The 18,326-nt window shown below is 34.9% G+C and overlaps 3 protein-coding genes across 9 annotated transcripts; 1 reads left to right on the top strand and 2 right to left on the bottom strand.

Moving 5' to 3' along the window:
* Positions 1 to 110: 110 nt before the first annotated feature.
* On the top strand, positions 111 to 1,230 carry LOC123015093 (aprataxin). 5 transcript variants are annotated; one of them, XM_044414563.1, is made up of 3 exons: positions 111 to 212; positions 492 to 1,014; positions 1,059 to 1,230. In XM_044414563.1, exons 2-3 carry the CDS (start codon positions 567 to 569, stop codon positions 1,214 to 1,216), a joined length of 606 nt encoding a protein of 201 aa, XP_044270498.1. In that variant the 5' UTR covers positions 111 to 212; positions 492 to 566; the 3' UTR covers positions 1,217 to 1,230. The 5 variants fall into 5 exon arrangements, with proteins under 5 accessions (XP_044270498.1, XP_044270500.1, XP_044270501.1 ...); XM_044414565.1 differs by lacking the exon at positions 111 to 212 and adding an exon at positions 225 to 399; XM_044414566.1 differs by lacking the exon at positions 111 to 212 and adding an exon at positions 225 to 404.
* Positions 1,218 to 7,308, bottom strand: LOC123015090. 2 transcript variants are annotated; one of them, XM_044414559.1, is made up of 5 exons: positions 7,030 to 7,308; positions 4,616 to 6,971; positions 2,499 to 2,725; positions 2,314 to 2,398; positions 1,989 to 2,131 (listed from the first exon to the last, which is right to left on the bottom strand). In XM_044414559.1, the coding sequence occupies exons 2-4, from the start codon at positions 6,936 to 6,938 to the stop codon at positions 2,363 to 2,365; spliced, it is 2,586 nt and encodes an 861-aa protein (XP_044270494.1). In that variant the 5' UTR covers positions 6,939 to 6,971; positions 7,030 to 7,308; the 3' UTR covers positions 1,989 to 2,131; positions 2,314 to 2,362. The 2 variants fall into 2 exon arrangements, with proteins under 2 accessions (XP_044270493.1, XP_044270494.1); XM_044414558.1 differs by lacking the exon at positions 2,314 to 2,398 and having other exon boundaries at positions 1,218 to 2,131; positions 7,030 to 7,306.
* Positions 7,309 to 8,349: 1,041 nt separating this feature from the next.
* Positions 8,350 to 17,731, bottom strand: LOC123015351. Of its 2 annotated transcripts, XM_044415070.1 has the most exons (13): positions 17,119 to 17,730; positions 14,040 to 14,135; positions 11,724 to 11,977; positions 11,537 to 11,669; positions 10,756 to 10,970; positions 10,389 to 10,708; positions 10,238 to 10,338; positions 10,165 to 10,188; positions 9,893 to 10,051; positions 9,605 to 9,818; positions 9,291 to 9,555; positions 9,086 to 9,238; positions 8,350 to 8,831 (listed from the first exon to the last, which is right to left on the bottom strand). In XM_044415070.1, exons 1-13 carry the CDS (start codon positions 17,629 to 17,631, stop codon positions 8,783 to 8,785), a joined length of 2,496 nt encoding a protein of 831 aa, XP_044271005.1. In that variant the 5' UTR covers positions 17,632 to 17,730; the 3' UTR covers positions 8,350 to 8,782. The 2 variants fall into 2 exon arrangements, with proteins under 2 accessions (XP_044271005.1, XP_044271006.1); XM_044415071.1 differs by lacking the exon at positions 9,893 to 10,051 and having other exon boundaries at positions 17,119 to 17,731.
* Between the last annotated feature and the right edge of the window lie 595 nt (positions 17,732 to 18,326).

The following is an 18,326-nucleotide window of genomic DNA, read 5'->3' as shown; positions in this document are numbered from 1 at the left end:
AAAAACTACTGATCAAGTGAAATGATCATATGAACGCACACTTTTATGAAAATCTACAGGGATAGGGAGTTGTGGTATTCTTTAAGTTTTCTGCTAATTTGGTTAATTTTCTGTGTTGTGATTTTTCGTGTGTTTTAACGTTTTTTAAATTTGTTCAAGAGTCGAATAATAAAACTATGAAAAACAAAGATTAAAAATAAATAAATATCAAGGTTAGAAGAGAGTTGTGGTTAAAGTTACAGTCAATCAAAAATGTCAATGCAATTTCTGACCATTTTTAATTTAAGAAATAGCCCAATTTGTCCACAAAAGTGTTCACTGTTAAGACAAGACATATTCACTGTTAAGACAAGACACAATTATCAGATTACATTAGATAAAACCGTAATTTCAAAATTTGTAAGGTTAAATTTATAAATTGTTACCATAACCACAAGTCTGTGGCAACAATGTTCAAAATTTAAATTTTTAATCCCCATTTTTTTTTTCAGGGAATCTAAAGTTTGGTTCACCTAGACTTGAAACTGTTTTCATTCATTGTCAGATTAAGTTTTTCTGCACTGATAATGTCTAAAAGAAAATCAAACACCTCCATCGAAAATACTACAACAGGAACTAAAAAGAATAAACCAAATGGTCACTGGAGTATGGGCCTCCTTGCAGCCATCGACGACCCAGAACTCTTTTTAGAATCTGATGATTTAATATCCATCATTAGAGACAAATACCCAAAAGCCAAATACCACTATTTGATACTTCCGAAAGAAAATATCACCAGTTTAAAATCAATCACTCCCACACATTTATCTTTACTAGAACACATGGAAAGAGTTGCGGAGGAGTTGATAAGTCGTGATGAACACAAAGTGAGCACTTTTAAAATAGGCTATCATGCGGAACCCAGCATGAGCCGACTCCATTTACACGTTATCAGCGATGATATGAACTCGAATTGTGTCAAAACTAAGAAGCATTGGAACAGCTTTACCACAGATTTTTTCCTGAAATCGGAAGGTACTTTTACATTTTTTTGGCGAATGATGGCACCTCTGTTTCAGATGTCATAAAAAACTTGGAAAAGAACGGCAAAGTAATTTTACCCTCACGAGAAGAGTGCAAAAAATTCCTGGAAACTCCTTTAAAATGCCASAAGTGTGACACCAAACCGAAAAACATGCCCGAACTTAAAAAACATATTGTAACCCATTTGAAATAAATGATTTTTTAATAGATAATTTATTTATACAAAGCTGAAAGTCTCTGTAAATAAGCAACACATGAGAGAGCTACCAACGGTAGAAAACAAAGTATGTAACTCATACGTGTACAGTCATGAATTTTTAAATTGATCGACTTTAGAATTGTAACAAGCCATTTTAAATATCTCGCACAACTTAACTACAGAGAATAATAAAAATATTTGCACATTTAATAATCTCAGATTATAAAATCACATTTGGTTATATCCTAATTATCTTATAAAATAAAAGTAACATACATGTCCTGAAAGTAAAGTAACTATAAAAACTGAAATAATTTATTACACCTACATGTTGGTTACTTTTCTTTTACTCAACTTTGGAAGAGATTCTTGAAGTACGAAACTGTCTTTCCCGCAATCGCATCTTCGTTGCTTTTTTCGAAACAATGAAACACAAAAATACTACTCAACTAACATAATACATGAGTGCGATAACCGAAAAACAAACAATGATATGGTCGTATTTACACACTAAAGAAAACAAGTACGTAGGTAATGCCACTCTTTCCGCCCCCAGCACCCGACTTTTGTGCTTACAACTAATAAAACAAACGATATCACAGCAAAATAATTTCGGCAGTTGTTTTAAAAAATTTGGCATGCGATTGGATCTTGAGCTTTTGTATTGCACCGACTGCCGTTTTATTGTGCAAACATTACCTAAGTACTCTAACAAAATGATTCGTTCGAATGTCGTCGAAATTAATGAAGGATGTGATCCTTCCAAGCGATTCGCAAACTCGCCCTTGCTGGACTCAATTCGCAAGGACTGGGGGTCGGGGGACTGAAACCCTCATCGGCCGAGAGGGTRAAGTCTTCTTCTTCTTCCGAACTTATGAGTTGTTCGAGGGCAGCTGTACCATGAAAGCTCTAAAAGCAAAACTCAATTTGTAAAATTAAAACAAAACAAATCTACAAAAATAGAAAAAATCGTGTATGCAATTAAGGTAAAAGTTCCCCCAAGCCAATATTAGTGCACTAGTTGTGAAAAATATTTACATTACGTTAGCGTGTTAGTAGTTATGATAGATTGTGCTGTAAAACTAACTTACGAACAACAAATTAAATAATGACGTTCTACTTGGTAGTTCTCTAGTCAGTCTAGTTGCCTTCCACCATGTTATTTAGGATAGAAACCTAGCATAGAGAAATCGAACGTGCATTGTATTCAATTGTTTTTTTTTTTCTCTAAATTTTAATACTCAAGAACAGGAATTTTTTTGTTATTGTTTTGTACCTGAGAGCGATGCACCGAACTGGAATGGGACGGGGAACTATCACAGTCTTGATTCTGATTGGCCTCCGTGAATGACTGTGTCATGCTGTTTTGTCTTTTGGCCAATTCTTTTCGTTTGCCTTCGGCGGCTGCTTTCATCGGATCGTAGCTTTTCCGTCGTTTCCAATTTTGGAATTCTTTTTCTCTGCTTGATAACGATGAGTTGCTCCGACCGCTAGATTTCTTGCCTGACAAGAAAAAAAAAAACAGTTAATTAAAAAAAATGAAGTAAGACGAAATAATTGGCTTTATGTTATGTGTAGTTATGTAATTAGGTAAGGGACCAAAAAGCGGAACAGCGAATTTAAATTTAGGCAATTAGTTATAGAAAAACAAGACTTGAGACAACAATGGAACGGAAATGTTTTTTTCTAATCTGTTTGGGAAAGAAATCTTCAATTGTAAAATTTAATCAGAAAACAAATACAAGGTCTCAGAACAAAAAATATAATAATAAATAACTATTGCTTTTATTAGATTCCTAAATCTTTAAACATTGAATTAACATCAAATTTTAAAACTGCTTTGTATTGTAGGTACTTAAATTTCAGTCAATCACAAAAATGATCAATCAATCAGATGAGATAAGTTTGAAATTATTATTTCAAATTCATTGTTTTTATAACTTTTTAATTTCTGTTAACTTTCACGAATCAAATATACGTAAAATAAGAACACTAGGCAGCATAAGAAAATTTATTGTTGTTTTTAGTAAAAATATGCTGTTGAATAAAAAGAAAAATCATCTTAAATGATTGACAATTTCTACAAAGAAAAAAAAACGGAAATAAAACAAAGCAAATAGGAAACTTCATTTATCTTCATACAAAAATTGGGGATTAATAAATACTTTTAAGCTTTCAAGTTAAACACTTTTAAGCACCCTAAAGCACCGATTATAGTAATAGTAAAAATGCAGATACCCTTTTGTATTTTTTTTCGCCCTTTTCTTCAAAATATGAATGTTAAAAAATAGCACAAATTTTTGTTGGGCTGTTACATATTCGAAACTCTTTAACATTTGACTAAAGTTTTTTCCACCTTTTGCTCATTACTTTGAGATTTTATTTATATTTTACTAGTATAACCCAAAATGACTTTCTTTAATCATTAAAAATTATAATAAAAAGGAAATAAACACTTAGTAGCTGGATTTTTTTGTGTTTAAAGTTAAATTTTCTTTTTTAACCAGAAGAGACACTAAAATGTTAAGTTTTTAGACAGACAATAAGTCTTTTAGATGCAAAAATAAAAAAAGCGTATTCCATTTAAAATTTTTAAGTTACTGAACTTTCAACAAATTTCTTAGTTTTTTTGACTGCAGTGAGCTAAAAACATATATTCTTAAAGTTTGAACTTTCTTCTTTAAAGTTGTGAAAGTTCTATTTTTCTAGGATTCTTAACCTTTGTGTAATCAATTTTTAAAGAAATTTCTTTGTTTTCGTTAAAAAAATCAAAATATTCTCGAAAATATTTCAAAAACTAGGTAAAATAGACCAATAAAAGTTTAGCTTAAAAATAGGAGTTTTAAAAGCTATATTCAAAAATGCATAAGGTAAAAACGAAAACATTTAACTCTTTAGATTTTTACTTTTATGAAATATTTATGTACAACTTTTACAAATTAAAAATTTTTAAAACGGAAATAATTAATAAAAGATAAGGAACGCTAACAAATTAAGAAATTTTTTGGAATTTAGGATACAATCACGTTTTTTCCATGACAACGTAATTATTTCTTGCAACCTTATTGGACGATTTATAGAGGCATGTCGGGGAAACAAGGATAATTTTCTTTAAAAAAAACACCCTATATGTTAAAGTAATTAAACAGAAACAATAGCACGGATACGATCATTACAACACTAGCTGACTTGATTAAAATCTTTACGCTCAAAATGAGAAATTCCTAGTACAGTAATGTGCAATCTTCACGATTTCATCGAAACCCAACGATCACGGCACGTTTTCCATCTGTTACGAAACTTTCTTATGATTTATAGTTTCACAAATTTTATTAAAATGTATACCAGTTGCAATGCAATTACTAGAAAAAATAGTGTTAGCTTTTTACTCACCATTTGCATCTTTCTTGGCCGGTTTCTGGCCCCCTGTCGTCGGCGGTTTGGCCGCCCTCATGCTGAACCTCCCATTGTCCGTCCTCGAGAACGCTTGCGTCTTCCCTGTGGTACTTTTTGGCACGGTATTCTTCACCGGTTCGGTTTTAACCGGCGGTTTCTTGGTAACATTCAACAGGTATCTACTCTGAACCTCGTTTGTCTTCACTGGTTTTCTATCAACAGAAATCGCCCTCTCCATTCGGAGATGATCCGGTTGGAATTTCCGACGCATCTCTGGAGTATTGGGGCACTTCGGCGGAACGACGGGCTCATCCAACCTCGCCCTCCTCAAACTAAACGCACGATTGTACCTCGTGTTGGTCAAATTCGACAAATCTTTCTTTTTGGATAAATTCTTCTCGAAATCTTCCTCGGAACTCGATTCGGTGTCACCGAATTGATTTCGGTCGATCTTTTGGTGGTCATTGGAGACACTCGAGCGTCTCAATTGGATAAAATTAGGCTTGATATTCGCCGTGGAGGCCGATCTCTGTATCGAAGTATTCCTGCCGAGGCTTGGCGAGTTGCGTATCGCTTCCTGCTGCACCAAATTAGTGTTTTTAGCAGGAATCGGGTTTTTCGTCGAGAAGCTACTAGAGCGTCGAATCGGCGAATTGTTGGGCGAGTTTTGGATCTTGTGTATTGGTTTCGCGTATTGATTAAGCACGTTGAATGTTTGGTCGATACTCTGCAAATTTTTGCTTTGGAAATGCTCGAGTTTGTTCGATATTTTCATGTTCTTGTCATCGAGTGAGTTGTGTCGGATGTGCGTCGCTCTTTGCTTCAGCAAATTGTGAGGTGAATTGTTCAACTGGAGGCCGTAGTCYCTCTCTTGGTCGCTATCCAGTGACAATCTCTGCTGCAACGAATTTATGCAATTTTGAGTCGGTTTCAAGTACGACTCCGTCTCCAAACTGCTGTCGCTCAAATCCAAATTCGCGCTGTTGCGACTTCGCGGRCGCGACAGAGTGTGAATCGGCGAGGGGATTTTCGTCGGCGAAGACGCCACTTTCCCCAACACCAAACTTCCACTCACCACATTGTCCTCAACGCCAACTCCGTTCGTGGAAATACTTTCAACGTTAACGATATTCGCCGTTAATTTTTTCAAGGGGTTGGCAACCCTGACGGTACTTTCGCTAACTTCGACCTTGTTGCCAACGTAAGCCTCGACTCGGACTTCGGATTTCGTTAAACTCAATTTTCGGGGTTTCGGTTTCTCGGGTTTGGTCCGGAAGGCCCCACTTGACGTCACCGAAATCACACTACCCTGATCGACGAGTTGCTCCAGTCCATTGGCGTTGCGGGCCTTGGGGCTCGGAAACATGATTTTCGTAAAAGTTTTGTTCGCCAAGTCAGTGTTTTTCTCATCTTGGGTGATTGAGAGGTTTTGCGTCGGGGACAGGATCGGTGATAGCATTTTTGCGTTGCTTTTCGTAAAGTTTTTGAAATTTGGGGTGCTTTGTGGCGGTTTTGGGGATTTTGGTGATGGGGGGTTGGCAGAGCTGTCATTCAAATTTAACTCTGTCACGGTTTTAGTTATGTCAGATTGGTTTTTCTGTTTGTAAGTATTGAGACTTTTGATGTAATCCTCGGTTTTTTTCAAGACTGAAATTTGTTCGATTTTGAATTCCGTATCGATGCTCATTCGTGCTTTCTGTTCTTCGGAATAATTGTCTGCATCTAGAGTGTAGGTGCCCGCGTCACTSACAGTATCCGACTTGTCAAAATCAAACTCAGTCCCTTCAATAAAATTCTCAGCGTCCTTATTTTCACTTTTGGGACTTGGTAACTGTTTAACGAGGTTAGATTTACCTTGAGTGGGACTGAAAGGACTTATCAAGTCCAATTCGGGACTTGACACATCCTTCAGTTCAATCTCCGGTGATTTTAAACTAAGAAACCCACTATTTGGAAACGACTGGCTCATTTTATCGGCGATACTTTTCAAAGGCAACGTCAATTCACTCCGTTTTGCACTTTTCGCACTTTTACTCCTGTCACTTTTCTCGTCTGAGGAAAAATAGCCTTCGGATTGAAAACTCGACTTGCGGGGCAGATTCCCCGTGTTGGGGTGTTTCCTCGCGAGGCCGAGCGTGGGCTCCTCGATTTTCGACAGCGACTGGCCCCTCCTGTGCTTCTTTTGAAACTTTTCAACAAGGGTTTTGTGGCGTTGGGTGTCTATGGCTTTGCCCTCGCCGAAATCGACGGTGAAAGCGAGCGGTTTCGGGGACTCGGGGACTTTGGGGTCGGGAGTGTGATTTTCGCTATTCTCATCCATGATTCAAGCCGGAAATATTTCGCCAATTTCAACCTAAAAATACAAATAAAGGTCTTGCCAAATTTGGGTTGGGGTAAACGAGGGGGCTCACCTGGGGTTCGGAACGAGTCAAGTTAGACAATTGCACATCACTTGAGCTTTTTGCGTGTTTTTTTAGGGGAAAAAACTGATTATTTGATGTTTTGTTGCATTTTTCACAGCTGTAGGCGCGGACGAACTGACTGACGTTTGACGTTTCGTTTCACCACGTTTACATGCGAGCTTCAAACGGGAGTTAAAGTGACATCACTTTTTGTTGAGAAATTATTTAATGTTAATTAATTTACAACAAGAGAGTGCGTGAGCAAACTTAGCCTTGCAATTTTTAATAAATTTATGCTCGTGTTTACTGCGCAAGCTAACTTTCCGCTAGGTTGAGCTCCTATCTCGCGAAATATAAAAAAGAAAAAACGTCATCCGGGGTGATAAAAATTATCTATAACTTGTCCACTCATATCAACAAACTCAACAAAGTTATCGAGATTTAGAAAAGCCAAGTATAAGTAAACAAAAAAACTTTTACTTGACCTTGGATTTTTAGCAACTTATCTTTACCGTGTAAACATACAAATCACTAATTTAATTGTTTTATTTTTAAAAAATCCCGGGAAAATAGCATATTCCAGCCTTAAAATCACTTAAAATTGATAAACTTTGCGTATTTACTCATCATTTGTGCTAATATTGACTTATGAATTCTAAAAATTTGGCTTACACGAAAAAGATTATACAGCGTGTGCCAGAACTCCCGGAACATTACCGTTAATTTTTGTGTAAATTTAGCAATTCTAGAATTTTTAATTGGTTTGAGGAGCCGTTTAATATAAACACCTAACAGCAGGTGAATGGCCACCAGTACAAATTTCAATGCAAATACCACAATAACGGAACAATGATAAAGAATTTATCGTAAATAGAACGACCAACTGGTTTCCCATATTACCCCATTTGACGTTAACTGAATTGTTAATTAATTGTTACCATTATGTAATAAAATTTACGACAGTTATGTATGTTATAATAAAAATTATTAATATACATCTACAATTTTCGAGACGTTTTTTACAAAATGATTATTAAGTCCAAAATCAATAGCATATCAATAATTTTTATAATTATTAAAAGCAGTCTTAGTTAGAATTAACTTAAATTAAAAAAAAATCTATAAAATTTAATAATTTTGAACCTAGAAACCATTTTGTCCTGAAAACGTACACATGTTGTAGTTCGCTGATTACTTAAGAATACGTGAACTCGTTAGTCAGTGAAATTGCGATTTCTTATTTATTTATGACATAATTAAAGGATATTCTTGTTGTGATGTATGATTAGGAGAAAAATTTCATTTTTAGTTGGGAAATAAGCAACAAAGTGTAGTTAAAACGTATTTATTTTCCATTTATGCATTTAACAAAAGAAAATATAAATATTGAATACTTACACCTCAGGCTTAACGAAACACTCTTCTTCTTTAAACAGCATATTATATGTATTAAATAGAAATACAAAGAGTTTTACAGGCACTTACAGAAACATTTATAATTTCGTATCAGCATACAAGAATTAGTATAACATTTGCAATAAAATGTCCAACAGATCTTTACAAGTAAACAAACATTAACAAAATAAATTAAAAATAAAACGTAGCTTTCTTAAAATTTAAAAAAATATATAACCAAATAGTTAAAACAAAAATATAAAACAATGTGTATGTGATTTAATGTACAGCTTAAGTTGTGCTATAGTTTTGCTTAAGATTAGAGACTAAACTACCCGTTTAAAATGAAATTAACGGTAACCAGAGATTAAAGCATTCGGATGTTCTTATCGGTGTATGGATTCGTGATGTAAGACCTGAAAACAAAAAATCATCACTCACGTGTCACATACTTATTTTTTCTCAAAACGAGCAGCAAAATAAAATTAAAAGCGAATTATCGCAAAAAAGCTGAGGCGTTATATTTTGCACACCCCTTACCAATTATTCGCTCAGAACCGGCAACATGGACCCATAGGAACAATAATTTATTAGTCATAGAATAGACACATTTGAATCAATTTTTCTATTTTGTGCACAATAGGAAAATGACTTGAAATTTTTTACTTACAATTCAATATTGTGAATGGTGGATGTGGGACAGTTGTCGTTGACCTTGACATGGCAGTGCTTGTGACATTTCAACAAACAATCGCGACATTCGTAGCCTTGTTTCCCGATCCTTCGGGCTATGCTCTTCCCACACACCTGACATACAGTGCCACTACAAAAATTCAGACAATAAAAACGATTTTTTCGATAAAAAAATTCAATACCCAGTTAAGTGTCTGGCAATAAACGTATGGTCGTTGAAAATGTGCAGTTTGACTCCTTTTTTCCTCCATTTGGACTTTTGTGCGAGCGATAACGGGACCAAATAGTGTTTTTTGACCCCGTTTTCGAGAGTCTCGAGTACTAAAGTACTCGCCTCGTTTATATAAGTCCTAGTGGAGGCGCTACTAAGCCCCGAGGCCTCGGAAAGACTCGACCGACGCGAGGTCTCATCCATGGATTTCTGACCAGGGACGTTCAGCCGATAGCCTGGAAAATCAAAAGTTAAAAAATCTAGTCTCAGGTGTCAAACACTTACTTTCGTCGTTTCGGCTCCTGTCGGCAGAAACCGATCGATTCATCGAGTCATCTCGGCCATTATCGTTCTCGGGTCCGACCGACTTCGATCGGGATTTCCCCAATCGGCGCTTGATTGTTCCGAAAAAGTCGCGACGTTTCCTCGGACGCCCTCGGTTTTCTATGTCTGAGGACGTTTGCGATTGGAGGGTTCCAGTGGCGGAGAAATCACCGGCCTGTAACGGAAATATTACTCATGTTGTTTTTTAAACAATTTTGATTAATAAAATCATGCAACGGAAAATCAAACCTTGGATGTTTCAGCCTCTGAAGCATCTTTATCTTTACTTTCGTTAGTGCCGTTTAGTTCGTTGCTAACGCTGCCGTTTAGATTTTCACTCTCTTCRTGGTTTTCYTCGGTCTTTTCGACTCGTTCAATCTCTTTCCAAGTGCCGTCAGTCAATGCAACCTTGGGTTAGTCAAAAATTAAACAAAATGCACACTGTTAGATAATAAAAAAATGTTAAGTGTTTAGATAAATTAGAAAGAAATTCCGAATAAAATAATTTCAATGGTATTTACCTTCACGAGCCTTTGAGACGGTTGCTAAAATCACAATAATTAGTTTGAACCAAAACCAAATCTCTTTATTTACCCTTTGTACACTGTGTATCACCAAAGTGTTTTTATTCTGACTTAAATTCTGCCTACTATCTAACTCTCTGTCATTATAATGATTCCCATTGGTCAGATGTTCTAAAACAACCAATTAAATCACAAATCCGAATCAACTTAATCCCAATTACCATTCTGGAACGTCGTATTTGCCATTCTTGCACTATTAGTGGGCGTCAGGGGTTGTTTGATCGTCTCCTTGATTTTGTATGGTTGCCCACCCCCGATATTGGGTATGTCAGCCCCCTCGATGAACAAAAACTCGACGGTGAGCGTCCCCGAAACCGGGTCACTCTCATACGGGGCCCCCTGGAGCGAAATGATCTGTCTTTGGGACGGATTCGCGATGAGTTCGTCCACTCCAACGATGGCCAGACCGAGGAACTTGTTCGGTTTGACCGCATGGTCGTAAATTTCAAACAAAACTTCAGCTGTATTTTGGGACAAATCGCTGAAAAAAAGATTGAAAATTTCGGTTTTTTTAGTCAGGGAGCTTACAATAGGAATTGTTCGTCCCAATACGGCGAGTCTGTGGTTTTTTTGACCGAAGTTTGGTTCTTCTGAGGGGGCTCGTCGATTTCTACTACGCAGTAGGGCTCCGTGCAACCACTGGAAGCCCCCAATTGGGCGGCGCGGACGACCTTGACAAGGAGGCGTTTCTCACCCGGGACTTGGAAGGGCTGGTGGTTCGGCGTCGAGGTGTACGCATTCGACTGTAATTTAGAAAAAAAATTAGTAAAAGTAAGGCTATGTCACACTTTTTAAGAAAAAAGAAAATGTTGCAACTTGAATTCACACTGGTTAATGTAATTGAAGCAATTTTTACTCGAAATCTTACTTATGGGGGCCCAACACTATGTTTCACGTGTAAAAATTCGTATTTATCAAATTTTGAAAATTTCTTTTTAATCCCACTATCGTTGGATTCAATGCTGCCAACTATACCTCGTTAAAATTTACACTAAAAAGCTGTATTACCAAATTGTAGCAGCTTTAAAAGTAGTTTAAAATTTAATGTGGATTGTTGTGCATTTCATAACTAGGTTTTATAAGTATAAATTGTTCCCCCTCGCAAAAAAACAAGTTAGTCAAATTGGAATTTAAGTACACACAGTTGGCAGCAGTGATCTGAAATTGGCAGATGCCATGTCAGTGAAAATTTTCAAATTTCGAATATTTTGTTGACAAACAAGAAAAACTCACGATTTGGGATGCCGGTGAGTCAAAAATTTGAATATTTGCGTTAATTGTGTATAAAACTTTGAAAATTCCAATTTACCATACTGTCATAGTGGACGGGTAGGATGTGTCCGGGGGCTGTGTTGACATGCCTGATGAGTCTGGGGCAAGTGGGGTACTGGGCGAGGTTGAGGTGCACTTCTGTGTTTCTCAAAGCGTTGATAATCATCTCACTGTAATTCAAACCAATTAGAATTTTATTTTATCGGAAATTGGGGATTTAGTACTTGATAACTTCCTGGAGTTGAGTTTCATCCAAGTTGTTTTTGATGTTGCCGACGGGCGCAAGTGCCACTTTAATTTCGGGCCAACCGTCGCACTTAACATCGGCTTGCAATTTTTCAGATATGCAAAAGATGTTTAACCTTGCCCTAAAGCGATTAATATTAACTCTGTAATGTGATGTTTCGACTTTGTCACCTTTTTGGCGGAAGCTTTTTAATTGTAATGCGGGTGTGGCTTCACAGTCACATGTGATTGTCTGCAAAATAATAAAAAATATTTTAGTCATTAAGGCTACAAAATTAGTATTAATTGCTTGGACGTGAATGATATGAAAAGTGCAAGGTAAATATAGCTTATCTATCACGCATTTACGCAAACAACAAAAAAATTAAGTTTTTCTAATGTAAACTTCTACATTTCTCAACATAATGGTCGTAATTAGGAAATAAATTTATTACTGTTGAATACCTTCGACTTTGAATATCTATATTTTTTCCACATACAAAAAATTAATTTTGAACATACTGTGTGGTAAAAAAAAACAATTTATTTGGAAATAAATTATTGCTCTCCCAATTTTTATATGGAAATAACAAATTTTTTGCCCATTGTTTTACAAGTTTAAATTTGCGATAATTGCTTTAATTTATTATTTTAAATTAGTTACAAGGAGAACACAGAATGCGATTTTTGTATTTTATTTATCGTACGGCCAAGGTAAACCACTTGAAGATCTAAAACTTTTAAGTTTGGTTTCATGTTATTTTCGTTTACTTTCTATTTCCAAATTTGTGGTTGAGTTTTGGCTATAAGAAAATTTGATCATAATATAAAAATCTTGATTTTTTTTGAACTAAAGATCTTGCCGAAAATATGTTAAAAACTAAAATCTTGAATTATTAAATCAATTAAGCTCAGTATCTTGAGAAAAGTTGAAAATTTTGAAAAATTATACCAAAACCTTGCAGAACATTTTATCAAGAACTCATAATAATTTGACTGAGAACTTAAAATCTTGAAATAATATGCTATTGATTGTAAAAATTGAAAGGCATGGTATAATCGATAATGCCTACATGCATCAAAAAAAAAAAGTGAGAAATGTTTAAAAATTCAAATTTTGAAAATCTGAACCACAAACTTGATGAAAAATTATGATTTGTCCAGAAATTTAAAAAAGTCGGGAAAAACGTAAAGTTTTAACAAAAAAAATATTTCAAATTTTAATGATGAGAAAAAAATAAGGAATTGAATTTTTACATGAAGTTGAATAAATTGATTGATTTGCAAAAAAGATATTAATGAACTGTATTTTAGCCCAAAACTTGTTTTGTTTCCCAAACGAAACTTTTATTTTAACTGGACACGTGTTTCGACTACAAAATGGTCATCATCGGGTCATGTAATGTATAATTTTTGTATTTAATTGACACTTGGAAGTAAATTTTTTATATGATAAAAAAATAAAACGATTTTAGTCTATGAAATCAATAGACTCTAAATTAGTGTAGCAATCATTAAGATAAAAATAGAAATAACGTCTACAACGTAGTTTTTCCACAATAGAATAGTAAATTTACGGTTCATGACCTGTAAGTGGCCACGACTACAAATTACAGCAAACACGATTACGTTTCTATCCAGCTTGAAATTCAAACAATGAATGAAAAATAAATTTTCCAAAAAAGAGCACTGCATTTTATTTATAGACTTTGTTTACTTAATGTAAATGTTTAAATTAGATTTTGTTTATACACTTTGAAGGAAACCCATTCTACATGCTTTCGTGTTCTCGATGTAACAGGTATTTTTACAGTCAAGTCGAATCATTTCATTCGATCAATAAAACACGAGGGAGAGGTCAGTTGTAACCCCACATGAATTTTCGATGACCCAGACGGCGCCAGAAATGATATCATCGCTGGGGACAAGGGTGGTTACAGTATTTTCTCTAATTCTCTTAAATTATCGCACCGATTAAAATAATTGCCATAATTACGTGCCCCCTGTTATCATTATCACAAATGACATTCGATTTATTTAACAAAAACAAAATATTTGTATTCCTTGTGCTAATTTTTCGAGATATCGTGGCCCGATTTTTGGTTTGATTAACCTTTGCTGCTACTATACAGTCATAATCATAATGTAATAATAATGTATTTTTATGGTCCGTAAATTAAAGAGAAAAAAAATTTAAATCAATTGACCCGAATCGGAAACTGACAACTTTCGTCATCGGTTTTAATCAGCGTTGATGTAAGAGTGCTTTTCAAAATGGTGATGTCACGACACTCTAAAAAGGTGAGATTACTTACCACGTCATCTTTTGAATCGTTCTCGGCAAATATATTTGACAGGAGGGGAGGATTCGTCTCGGGGAGGATACGGACGAATTCCACACCAACTCCTTGCTGAAAAAAAAAAAAAGAAATAAAATAAATTGGTGTGAATGTGTACGAAAAAATTGAGATTTTGAGATTAATTCTTTTTTTTCGATTAATTACTACAGAAAGTAACATTTACTTATTATTTTCGATATCATTTGTAGAAAATCTAACGAACCTTTTACTCTTTAAACGAGGCCAAAAAATTGTTTACTTTTCGAACAATGGGAATCTTCCCATTATTTGGCACTGGATTTTTGGCAAAAGTTCAAACAATTTAGAAATTGCCTTGATAAATCCCGACGCTCTCTATTCCTACTTAAAAAAAACCTAAAATCTATGATTTTGCCACTTACGCTGAAACCATATGAGGAATGCATCATCAAAATATGAATGTTTTCGAAAGGTTAAAATAACGTCATCAAAATGAGGCGAAAGTTACGTTATCGGAATAAATAATTTTAATGAAATTATATTATAACCGAAATGTTAACAGCCATAAAACGAAATATTTTTACTGACATTTACTTTTACATTTAGCGAAATTTTAAGTGCATTTAATGAGGAATGCTAAATGCAGGTGTAAAACATGTGTTTGAGGTCATTTAAAATAAATTTCAGTTGAGTTAAATCAAAATTTATTGTTTCGATTGAGTTTACGGATTGAATGTACAGGAACGGCTATAATGTTTCGATAAAGTAAAAGCAAATCTAACTTGATTTTCCTTGGAAAAACAAAGTAGAAAACGTGATTTACTAGCTGTAATAGCCAGGAAATGTCTAGATATCCTGACAGCGTTCACTCAACATTGTTTCACTTTTTATCAGTGATAAGGATGAGTGAGTTATAGCGAAAAGAATGTCTAACATACCTCTTTTTCAGTGTACACAGTGTATACAGTAATAATTTAATTAGATTATAGCCATCATTCAAGACAAGCACCAATAAAAAGGAATCATTTTATGGGTTTGTATTTGAACAGAGATTTTTATAATCCCATACCACAACAAACATTTTTTCATGATGGGAAAAGACGATCAATGTGTCTATAATAATACAAAGCTGTGCGTTGTATGAATTTTTTAATTATATTCATGTCAGTGGTAATAATTTTTTTCTATTTCGGTGTCACAATGAACATTTTGTGTAACTGAAAACAGTTGCATAGAATGCAATTTTGTGGCACTGTTTTTTGGCGACATTTTATCCGATGCTTTTACCATCAATAACCATAGACTGTTGTTTTTAAGTGAGAAATTGTTGCAGTTCAACGTATTTTACCGAAACTAATGTAATTTAAGCTATTTTTAAGTAATTTGAGTATCGCATACGTCAAATGTCAAAAATTTTAACTGTCAAATATAATAATAAAATAATTATTCTAAATAAAATATTACAAAGTCAATAAATGAGATTCTAACTATACCTACATTTTTCATTACTGTTCAATATTACTTTTTTTATTTATATCAGACTCTTGTTTTTAAAAATTATTTTTGCAAATCGGAAATGTGAAAAACTTGAGATAGAATAAAATAAATTTCGAACTGAATAAGTGATTATAATATCAAGGGTACGGCATGGTAAATGTGGTTTCGTGCCAAACGGGTGTAAAATTAGAATTAGGTAATAAAACGATGACGTAAGCGATGAGGTAATTTTATAATAGCTCATACACAGTTCACCTTTTGTTTAGTTTTAGTTCAGACACAGGTGGGTGGTTTGGTTTGGCTAGGCTATTTTTAGGGAAAATTATGCAACTGGTAGCCAAATTATTCACTAGTTGAATATAGCATTGAAAAAAACCATGACATTGTTTTGTGGTCACCCACTGAATTCTTTGATAAGAAGTATGATAAGAGAAAATTAACCAGAATGGCCCTGAAATGAATATTTTTTTTTCTTAACGGTTTTTATATTTATAAAAAATAAAATACAAAAATTAAAATTGAATTATTTAGTAACGTTTGCTTCTGTAAAAAGAAACAAGGTTCGATTAAAAAGCAGATATTATTTTTAATGAGGTTTGCAGAAACTTCAAACCACGGTAACTTCAAAGAGAGGAAACAAGCAATTTGTCATGTAATAATACTCTTTGTGGAATGAATATTATGCAAATTAATGACAGTGCACGTAAATTGATAAAGACAGTGATTTGAAGTAATTAAACAACAAAGCAAAAAGTTGCTAATAAACATAACAATGAAATTCGTGTGAAAATTTCATGTTCCAAAATCCAAAATCGAAATTTTGAAGTCGAAAGTTAGAATTGAAAAAATATGTTCTCTTAATGTCAATTCTGGCTCTTCTTTCTCTGCACTTTTCTTGAATTCTGATTTTTTTACTCGATAAACTTAACCAAATACCATAAACATGATATAAAACATGATTTTAATAAACTTGTAACCTAATTTTCCGAAGTACATTTACACCAGCAAAAAATAAAGCAAATGTCACATTTCCTTGGCCAACCTTAGAAAAAACGTTACACGTGTTAAAAATTATTCACTTTTTATTATTTTTAATCAGTTAAGAGATTCAGATTGGCTTTATTCAATAAAATAACGTCAAAGGATCTTTTTTAGATATATCTTTTTCTTAGTTGTCACTGTCAATAGTTTTTTAATGTGTCAATTAATTTATAATCACTTGACCAAGAATCTTAAAGAAAATTCCCCCTTGGTCTCCCCCTATAATGTCATTTTAACATTTATCGCTTTTTTGGTGCTGAATATATCGAGCGATCAAGATAATTTGTAATCGAGTCATCTTTGAATCCGATCTACCTTCAAAAAAGACCGTTAACGGTTCTATTATTATACGCCAGGGACTAATTCTAGCCCTTTTTGCCATTCTATCTTTCGACTTGTCATTATTTGAGGTTTCACGTGCACTTAGTTCAAAAACCGACATACGTTTCCGGATCCAAAGATTTACTATATTTTTTCTCTATCCTCATCTTGAAAATTTTCTTGTGTTATTTTCTTAAAAATCGAATAATCAAATTACCTCCGCCGCCGACTTCTTGGTGAACTCATTCATCGCTTGTAGCCACACCGCCAAGAGTTCATTAACGATGACCAAGTCGTTGTACAACCACTGTAGCACGTCATTAACCCACAACACACAAACATTGTCCGGTCCCGTGCATTGAGGTGCCGGCACATACTTGACTTTTCTGACTTCCGGCGTGGGACTCTGCCTCGTGAGCCTCTTCCTCACCGGCGGTGTGGGCGGCACGTAGCCCCCTTTCCCGCTCGGCGCGCTTTTCACGGGGGCGACGGCCGTCTTCTTCGCCGCTTTGGCGTCGACGGTGTCCACCGCCACCGGCTCGATTTTCGTTTTCGTTTCGTTCGATGCTCTCGCTGTGAACCTCGCGTAGACGATCTTCCCCAACCACAACACGAAGAGGGCGGCCAGGATCCAGCCGAAGACAAACATGGCGAGRGTATCCATAGTGGTGTCTCCAGTCGGGTCGAACGTGCAGATCAAGTCTTCAACGGCTTCCGCTAGATCGCCCATGTCGCGGCCATACTTCCACTGAGTCGTGCTCCATGCGATGGGGATATCTGCAAACACGGAGCTTTAGGCACTTTCCTGCATTTTCATCGACGCGACGACGACTATACACTAAAAATAAGCTCGCCCAGATCTCACGACTTATAAATAAAACGCCGGTGCTCCAGTTTAGAGCTATGCAAGTGGAGACAGGTCGGCATGATTCAGATTTTTATCGGGGTTTTACGAGATTTTATCCCAATCGATGGAAAAAAGATAATAAACCATCGCTTTTTCCCCTTTCGATTATGAATCGTTAAATTATGAAATGGATTTTTTTCGATTTTATGTCCATCATAACATCCAAATGAGTGCTTTAATGGATTAGTGTCCTTTAACTTTTCAAGGTTGGCAGTGAGTGACAAACTATCAACAGCGGAGAATCGGGAAGGGTTAATTGGGCCCTAGTTTATTTTATCTAATTTTATCACCTGATATTACTTTTTATTTTCTCTTAATATAATTATTATAAAAATAAAAAAATACTGTCTTAGATAAAATTTGAATATCAATATGAAAATATTGATACCTACCTACAAAAACAGGACACCCCGTATAATAGATTTTTTATTGAGATTTTAGTTCGTGTATAACTCAAAATTACTGAAATAACTTAAAAAGTTTAATTCTTTGCATAAAATTTGGATTTTCCAATCAAT

The sequence above is a fragment of the Tribolium madens genome, unplaced genomic scaffold (assembly GCF_015345945.1).
Source record: "Tribolium madens isolate multiple individuals breed KSU strain unplaced genomic scaffold, Tmad_KSU_1.1 Scaffold_97;HRSCAF=244;Tcas5.2_LG3a, whole genome shotgun sequence".
NCBI lineage: Eukaryota > Metazoa > Arthropoda > Insecta > Coleoptera > Tenebrionidae > Tribolium > Tribolium madens.
Note: the sequence above shows the minus strand (reverse complement) of the source record. Positions and strands in the feature narration are given on the sequence as shown.